At 40.1% G+C, this 9,469-nt stretch overlaps 1 protein-coding gene across 1 annotated transcript in view; it reads right to left on the bottom strand.

Moving 5' to 3' along the window:
- The window catches only part of SYNE1 (spectrin repeat containing nuclear envelope protein 1), a 334,610-nt gene that overhangs the window by 113,103 nt on the left and 212,038 nt on the right, over nt 1-9,469 (bottom strand). The window contains exons 94-98 of the mRNA XM_018560335.1: nt 8,919-9,092; nt 6,953-7,144; nt 6,320-6,367; nt 3,567-3,698; nt 2,300-2,406 (exon numbers count right to left, since the gene is read on the bottom strand). Coding sequence (XP_018415837.1) covers nt 2,300-2,406; nt 3,567-3,698; nt 6,320-6,367; nt 6,953-7,144; nt 8,919-9,092 — 653 coding nt within the window. The remainder of the gene's footprint in view (nt 1-2,299; nt 2,407-3,566; nt 3,699-6,319; nt 6,368-6,952; nt 7,145-8,918; nt 9,093-9,469) is intronic.

Below are 9,469 nucleotides of genomic sequence, written 5' to 3'. Positions count from 1 at the left end.
TTTTTTTTTACGGCAGCAGAACAGCCGGACAATAGAAAACTGTTGGGCGGAGCTAGCTGTCACTAGTAGCTCCGCACAATCGTTTTCTATTTACTTTTTTTTACTTTTTTAACTATTTTTCTGTTCTGCTCGGTCCCTCTGAGGGACCAAGCAGAACAGCTGAGCCAAATGCTGCTCAGCGGCAAGGCCTCGGCTGTACAAGGCTGAAGTGAATAGACGAACAGTGTTCGGCTCACTTCACTTGGGGTCGGTTGTTCACTTGGCTTCCCTCAGCAGCTTAGTGAATAGACACCATAGGGTTTGTATAGCATCTTTACCTAAGCATGACAATGCTCAACAAGAGGAATTCAACTGTTTTCAATGGCCTCTGTTGTGTTGCTTGTCGCCAGCCGCATGAAGCTTGAAAAAGTACCTGAGCTTCTTTTGTGGCAGAGTTGAGCATTTTGGCCTCATAGACTGTAATAGGAGCACCTGAAAAAACCCTTGAAAAACAAATTTTTCAACTGCGCCCATTTGGGGCCAAAAATGCATGATTCTGGCCCAAAAGAAGCCTTAGGTATTTTTGTGAGCTTCGTGATTTTGCTCCTCTTCTGCAAATTGAAAAACTAGCAAAATAAAAAAGCCTCTAAGTTACCAGTTTACTCTAATGCTTAGGTGTGAATGGAGCCTAAAACCCATGAATAAAAAAAGCAACCTTGCCAACATTGGGATATTTTAGTTAAACAAATAAAAGAGGTTAACTTGATATATAGAAAAGGGGGTTATTCACAAAGCTAGCCGAAGGATCAGCAATAGCTCCGGCTGCCTGATCTCTTTGATTCAGTAGAACCGAAGAGCTGCTGTACGGACTATTTACTATAGCCCGTACAGCTCACGAAGTTGCCCGAGCGGCTCGGTCGAGCCGAATGGAAAAGGCTTCCGCTGGACTGAGCCGAGGTGAAAGCCAAAGGGGGCCGAACGGCCGGCCATTGGTCGGCTAAAAGCCTGCTGCTGACAGCTGGGCGGAGCCAGCCATCATCTCACAGCTGGCTCCGGCCACTTGTAATGACAGATCAGCGTCCCCTGGTTACCGGGTAACTGCCATTACAATGAGAGCTCAGCGGAGCCTGGCCTTCATATCACTGCCGGCTCTGCTCAGGGGACGCGGAACTGTCATTACAATGAGAGCTGACCCGAAGCCATCCGAACCAAGCTGATGTAGGGCTGATTTTAGCCGATGTACGGCCGAAATCAGCTGTACAAGTCTGAAGTGAATAGCCGAACAGCGTTCTGCTCACTTAAGGTCGGTTATTCACTCGACTTCCTTCGGAAGCTTTGTGAATAACCCCAAAAGTATTATAATTGTATGTGTACACAGCAAGCCATATTTCCTCATTCCATACTTAGGAAGTGTTTTCTGCTTTGCAGTGGGACACAGTGGTTGGGCTTTACTATTCTTTCTCACACTGACAATCAATGTACACCCTGTCAGGCTGATATCGGATCTTAACAACTATTAACCAGGACTTTTGAATAAAGCTTAGACAAATACAGAAGTCTCCAATAATAGCTTAAATGATAACTCTTTAAAAATATACTATACTTTCCCTTCAAACCATTTTTAGCATTCTTTTAAGCAGTAACTAAATTTGCCTTGATATCCGTGTAGTAACATACTCAGCTGCACTTAAGCTGGCTATACACTAATAGATTTCTTTTGTTCAGCCCGCTGGGTATGGCATTCTGACAGCCTGCATCCACCACTGTCAAAATACCTGAACAGTGACTGTAGCTGATTGGCTGCAGTCATTGTTCGGCCAACACATTGATCATCCACAAGAGCAGCCAGTGTATGGCCAAAGTTTAGGTAAGGGAGGATCAGGGCTCTGTTGTTTGCATTGGGTTTTCTGCTTACAGTGGAGGAGAGCAAACAAATTAAGTTATTATTGTGTTTCTGCTCCTTCATTATCCAATGAGAAAAACTATGATGGGTCCTAAACCAAGCTGCATTGCATAACTGCAGAGTAATCTGTTGTGGATGTCTGAGACCTGGCTGTGGTGTCTAACTACAGAGATTTACATATTCTGTGGCAGGTAAAACAGTTGAGTATTTCTGTCTTGAGAGTCTAACTTTAAAGATGCAAATTTGTCTTGAAATTATTTTCCTAATTCTTCAACCTCTTTTTCACATTGGTATAACATCGGGAACATGACTGATTGCTATGCCAACTCATCTACCATTGTATTCAGTTTTACAGGAAATCCATTCAAGCCCAAAATACAAACACACAAAATCTGGAGAGCAGGAGAAGCTCTATACCTGACATTTGTCCGATCCGTGGCCGTTTGCTGATTTATGATTTCACCTCCACGACTTGCAACAGATTGCAATAATTTCTTCTGTTCAGCAAGTTCCTGTTCCAGTTCCTAGTACATAATATACAAAAACACGGATTACCTTTCCATTGACTAAGCAATCTACAACCCAAAGGATAGTCCGTCAAAGCATAAAAAGGTGCTTTTAAAGTGCATCTACACCTAAATACAGTTGCTGGTGGTAAGATTTTAAAGTATTATTAATACTCTTTTAAAGGCTGGCTGTTTTTTGTGGGTTTTTTTAACTTTTATTTATGGAATGATTTTTTTTAAAGACAGAGTTGCTTTAAGGTCAGGGTTTTGAGGGGTTACATTTTTGTTATTAGGGAGAAAGTTGAGAGTTAAAGGCTCATTTTAGGGATTAGGTTAAAGTGTATATAAAATGCAATTTTTTTAGGCAGAACTCCAGGGACATGATTTATTAGCCCTTGCAGTGGGGGAAAATAACAAAGTTATACTCACTTGATCCTCTGAGCCAACTGGCTGTGACAGCACTCCCTCCAGCCTGTCTCCTCCTCTGCTGCAGCAAGGGTATGTTCCTCTACGTCCTCAGGTCCTATACACTGTGTATAGCACGTGATAACTCACGGCCCTTAGACCGCTGCAGCAAAGGGGTAGAGAGGCTCCAAGAGCAAGCTAGCTCTGAGGATCGAGTGAGAATAACATTGTTATTTTCCCCCAGACCAAAACTAACAGTTAACCTTTGCAGTGTGGGGTAGCCCCACTGCAATGGTTAATAATAATTTCACCGGAGTTCTTGTTTAAGATTTGGATAGAGTAGGTAAGTGTTTGACCCTCTGTCAAGTTTTTATAGCAGTACGTGTCCACGCTGGGGATATTAGCTCTATGTGCCCTGGTGATCACTGTTGCCAAGACAAAAGTGAAGGAAATCCAAGATTTTTATGTTAATAATTGTTAATAAAGTAAGAGGTGAGGAAATTCCTCCAATGGGGACACATGTTCCTGCAACAACTTTCCTGTTGAGTCTACAGTACAGGAAGTGAAGGTAAATCTCTCCAGTGGGGCACAGACAGCTGAGATTTACCTTAGGATTTAGTACTTTGCAGGCTATTTATTGTCTTACAGCCTAAGTACAATAACACTGCCACTCTGTAGTGTTTATAGTGTCCTTTAATTGTGCTACTTATATGTAATAAATTATATCATTATCCCTTTGTTTTAAGAAAAAAGCCAGGTTTTCCAGTACTTACTTTCTGCTTCTGAAGACTATTCTGCTTCTGCAGTGAGCGAGTTGTACGCGTTTGCACCAGCCATTCTTGGACACTGGGACTTTGTGACGATGACAGCTCTGCCTCTGATTCTTCCTTTTCATGAAATGTCCCCTGTATGATGAAAAATTAAATGACAGCAGTAATATGACTGGCTCTTCTCAATATCACACAACTGTCTTTCATAACCTTCATATAAAATGGTTAACTAGTTTACAGTTTCCTGCTTCTGTGTACACAGCAGATCTATTCTTTCATACCAGAGTACAATGTATTTTGCTATGTGGTCATTTTATAAAGTTACAAAAATCAGGTATAAGGTTTTAGAGCCGTAATTGTGTTACATCTAAAAATAACTGCAGTACTAGTTACATCACTATTTTTGACGATACACATAGACACATAATTACTCCAATCCAATTAGTATGGTGCTCCTATAGTGAATGTGCCATTAGGTATTGTGTCTGACTTTTCAAGCAGGTCTGTCATAGTCTAAGCAAGGTAATCTCTAGCCTCTCCTACCAGTGTCACGTCAGATATCTGATTTAGACTTTGTGACGTCAATGAAGCAGAGACAAACTAGATCAGCTTTAATTAACTGGTAAGGAGCGGTTCAAATAGCTTACCATCAACAGTTAAAGCAGCAAAATAAAAGACATACTTCACTAGAGAAACACTTGATAGATAGAATTAACTTTAAAAATAAAATGTGAAATAGAATCATCTTCTAAAATCAGGTCACATGATCCTCCTTCCTATTTAAAAAAAAGATGCAGCCTAGGAGGATGGTGGCTGCATTGGCTGAAGTTGGTAACATTATGTAGTTGCATAACACTAAGGCCGCAGTTACTGTTCATGCATTCTGACAGTGGCAGGTACTGGCTGTCAGAATACAATAACTGCAAAAAAAGATTCATCCACAAATACTGCTTAGTGTGGATGGAGGAATTTGTTGTTTTTTTGTATTATTGGCGAATGGTCAGTTTAATAGGAGATTTGACCAGCAAAACTCTATTGCACCCGCCTACTGCTGCTGTCAATCAGCAGAGGTGGACCTGAAGTTCTCCATCAGGTCCACCTCTGCTGATTGACAGCAGCAGTGGGCGGGTGCAGTAGCCAGCCTACTATTGGCTATTGTAATTTGAAATGGCCAATAGCAGCCCAGCTATTCATTCCTATGCTATTTGTTGTGTTTTTATTTCTTTACTCTGACGGCAGCCTGCGGCAGCTGTCATAATAATTGAAGAAAAAAACATAGCAGGGGAATCAGCAGATAACAGGAGCTAATGCTTCCCCTGTTATCTGAGGGTTTTTTTCTTTGTATTCAGACAGCAGCCACAAAAAAAATAAACAGGGAATTGGCCGATATCAGGGGGGAGACAGGCTAGGATTGGTCAGGGCATTTTTTTTATTTTTAAATGGAGGTCCCTCCTAACATTGGTTTGGGAGGAGGACCCCATGCTGTGTTTTTTCATTTGTTTACATATTGCGGAGAGAACAGTCTGCTTCGGCAGACTGTTCTCCCCGCTTCGGCTGTGAGTTAAACTCAGTCGAGCCGAAGCATATGCGTTCGGCTCGGCTGAGCCCTTCGACTGCCTTCGGCTGCTGTAGGGCCATTGTAAATAGCCTGTACAGCGGCCTTTCGATTCCACTGAACTGAAGGGCTCCTGCAGTCGAATCGAGCCGAAGGATTAGCCGAAGGTTCGGCTTTTCCCCTAGCTGCCTCTCCTCACTCTCTCTCTATTCTCCCCAAAAATTTTTTAGTGGCGCTAGAGTGTTCGGGTTTCACTTGAAGAAAAGGTGGCAACCCTAGGCTTAATGCTTCGGCTCCTTAGTGAATAACCCTCTATATGTAACATTATAACAACAACCATTTCCTAGAGGTGGATGTTTACTGTGTTAACTATGCAATCTAAGTCAGCATTCCAACAACAATGAAAGCTGCGTCTGCATAGGCCTACCGGAGTCTTACTACACAATACTATGACTACCTATCTAAACACCAATAGACAAATGAGCATCTAACACTTGTAGTCAGTGAAGGTTATTCACTAACATTACATCTAGGTGCACATTTTATGCCAGCCAATCAATGCTTAGATTTTGTAATTTTAGCTAGATAATAAATTATGAGCCAAATATGTTAAAGATAATGAAGTGTGCTGGGCAAAACATGTTGTCTTAAATAACTATCATGTGCAATAATATGTGAGTTTATAAAAAAGCTAGAGGACTAAAGAAGGAATTAACCATCAAACCAAACAATGTAGGCAAACATTGAATGGGGGAATCTGCACATATACCTGCATCTAGGACTGACTTAGGACTCAGCTATAATGATCTTTTTGTGCCAAAATTATAGATTTTCCTCAGAGACAACTAACAAACATGTCTGAAAATAGTGATCTGTATGGCAAATAGCATGTGTTATAGCTTTGTCAATTGAGCCTTTAGATTGTCATCTATTTTACTTTAAAAGCAATAATGTAACCATTTCAAAATATATATTAAAAAAGAAGCCTTTATGGGCAAAGATTGATTTACTGAGAAAATCTATAAACAAAGGAATCAGATCTTTAAAATGATTGTTTGGTAAATGGATATTTGATCACAAATAGAATAAAGAGAATTTGGAAAGGAATGTGTTAAGAATGTTTCAGCTTGCACAGCACACCCCAAGAACAAGAAAAATCAAACAGCAAGCAGACCCCAAACTAGAAAAACAGACACATTACATGTTCTGCTTTCTTGTGTGCTTTCATCTCTCCCCATGCTAGCTTAGCCTATGGAACAAACAAAACATAAAAGCACTGTTAAAGTAATACGGTAGATCTCCAAAAGCATGGGAACACATAGCATTTGTTTGTACCACACTCACTGCAATGTACAATGTGCAGGTTAACGTGTCATTTATAAAAGAATTGTAACGGTGTTACTGGCATTGTGTGACAGTTCTTAATTGCATCTGGCTGCAACTAAAACATGAGAAGCTAATTTATTATATCGTTTCACGTGGAAAACCTAAAAGTAATCATAAATCAAATACTGATTCTTGATAAAAATATCTTTTGCAATTCCAAAAAAAGAATGTAAGGGTTGTGAATTGATTTATCGCTGCTATGTTGGCTAAACACATTATTTGACTTAAGTCAAGTAAATGCTAGGAATTTTAAGCCAATAAAAGGATTACAAATCAGTCCAGAAATATCTGGACTACCTGGCTAGAAACCTGACTAGAAGCATGGCCATGGCAGCTTTTCTAACGTGGGTAACATAAGAAGAATATAATAAAGTATTAGTGTAATGAATTATTTCCTCAAGAAATAATAAATCATTCCTATAAACACTATTATATTAGGCTAAACTACCTGGATGCTTATCTGCTTGTCCTGAAGCACTCTCTGAAGTTCCAAGAGGCTGCCCTTCAAAGTCCTCAGTTTCATTGCCAACTGTTCGGCCTCTTCCTTAGTCTGGGCCTTCCCTTCTATGAGTAAGTTCTCACTGTGTACAGAAAGTTCCGACAAAGCCACCACTTTCTGTTCGATTTCCAAAAGCATGTTCTGCAGCAGTGAAAACAAAGAAGCAAATTCAAACATTTTATGAAATTAGGCACTCCGGCATCACTGTTACATCGATGGCAAAGCCTTTGTCACAGAAACAAATCCACTTCAAATGGAGAGTCATTTTTGTTTATCAGAGATTGATCAGCAAGGTTTTCTCTTGAATCCAGTAAATGGCAAATCTATCAAAGAAATAGTCTTGCATGTGCCATTATTCTTCAAGTCTAGTCATTATTAGACCTCAGCTCTTTGCTCTCTGTCTTGTTTTCTACAAATGAGCCATGTGCTGTATGGATAAGCTTTTGGCTTCAAACGTTTGTGAATGACTCTGAGTATAGCTGCATAATCCTCTTTACAGATTGACCTGTATAAACACATCCTTACAGGATATCCTTCCATGAACTGCTCCAGTAATGTGTAACTTCACAGACAGTTTTATTTATAGAAGAATCCTCATTTACCTTATTCAGGGGATCATATAAAACAGATGAGTGTAAACTGTAAGCAACAGGTAATGTGCTTCTACAGCAGCCTGTTTATTTGTGTGCCCTTTGTATGTTTCCCTCCTGTTGGTGCTAATTAGTATAAATACAGTCCTTAGCTAGACGCTTCCTGCTCCATGCTGTTCAATATAGTTCACTTTCTACTGCAGAAAGGGGGCTTAGACATGTTATTGCTTTTTACAACCCAAAAAGACTGGAAAATCATTTTTGAATTGCATTTTTCTGAAGTAAATCTATGTTGGATTCAACTTCTGTGTCCTATCATAGAGTTAACCTGCCCGTGGATTGTGCCAAGTCAGCAAGTGGCCATACTGTCCACACATACTGGGTTTAGGGAGGTATATCACTGCATGTAGCAGCATTTGCAAAAGAACAGTAAGAAGATGTTTAAAGTCTTCTACAAACTATGCTCTATCTGCTGGGAACATTCACCTGTGCCTCAGGAAGAATATGGTCTTTGTCTGCATTAAAATTGACCCAAGCTCAAGCGCTTTGCAGTTCAGGAAACCAGCGAACTGCTGTGATTGCTCACCACCATTGCAACCATTTGGCAGTTATGTACTTCCTAGTCCATAAGCTGTGGTCAAATGGTTTAGAAGGGCCAATAATTTATTTTTTTATGTGCCAGGCCCCTTCCTATAACAGGCAGCAGATTAAAACCTAAGGAGCATATTTATAAAGCAGTGAACGTGGCAATAACCAAAAAATTCCGGCTGGGGAGTCTTCCTGGCGAATGTGTTTTAATATAGAGTGAACAATTTACCACCAGTGAATGTTTGGTGAATATCACAGTCAATGCTTTATAAATATCCCCTTACGTGCAATGTTGTTTAAAAGAAAATAAGTACATGCATTTTGCGTTTTACTACACTTGGCATTGAATCAGAAAATCAGGAGAGGAGCTTTAAAGGCACAGGACAGCATTACCCTGCTTAAAGCTGTAGCTGCATGGATTACAGCATTGCTTCATAAATGTCCAGCTTCTGATGAGGTGCAGTGTATTCAAACTAAGTTCAATAGGTAATCTGCGTCTGGAGGAAGTGACACAGAGCACCCTCTTTAAACCCTCTTCCTGACTCTGGTGAAAATAAGAGTGCTGTAGTTCCTGTGATGATGTCACTGGGGCTAAGAAGCACATTTCTGCTATTCCTGTAGTGCATCATAAGCAAATATGTACATGAAGCAGATACACTTCTTGGCCTGTCTAAGAATTTTTAATGTCTCTTAAAATAGAGAGTTCTGAACAATATTATATCTGTGACACGTTATACCTGGCAATCAATAAGTTGTGCCTCCATATCCATAGGCTCTTCAAAGGCACGCAATACATTTTCCAAGGTAGACCTGGCCCCCAGCACCCAGTGATTCAGTTCATCTGCTTCACTGCGGTATCTCTGCAGAGCTTGTTCATGGCGTTGTTCTTCCAGCTGTTCATTCAGTTTTTCCTAATGACACAATTTGTTTAACTTTCCTGTCATTGTGCTTAAAACATGCATTTCTGCTGAAGGAAACTAGCACTCAATCAATGTAACCATGCACAATATTCTTTTGATTTCCCCACAAGTAATATACAGTATAGTACTACAGTAAACTCCTTATCCGGCATTCGAGCAACCGACACTCTCAAGTAACTGGCAAAACAAATTAAGGACATAATATGTCCTCAATTTTTTTTGCTGGTTTCTTAATAAACACAAAAAAAATGTTGTTTGCTTGGTGCACACTAAAAAAAAAAAAATATTTGTTTACATTCTGTGTTTACATTTTTCTGCAGACCACATCTAGATTCTGCTGTCGGCAGCAGAATGTAAACAATGGGGAG

Source organism: Nanorana parkeri, unplaced genomic scaffold (genome assembly GCF_000935625.1).
Source record: "Nanorana parkeri isolate BGI_ZX_2015 unplaced genomic scaffold, ASM93562v1 scaffold450, whole genome shotgun sequence".
Lineage (NCBI taxonomy): Eukaryota > Metazoa > Chordata > Amphibia > Anura > Dicroglossidae > Nanorana > Nanorana parkeri.
The sequence above is the reverse complement of the archived record's forward strand: the minus strand, read 5'-3'. Positions and strand labels throughout refer to the sequence as shown.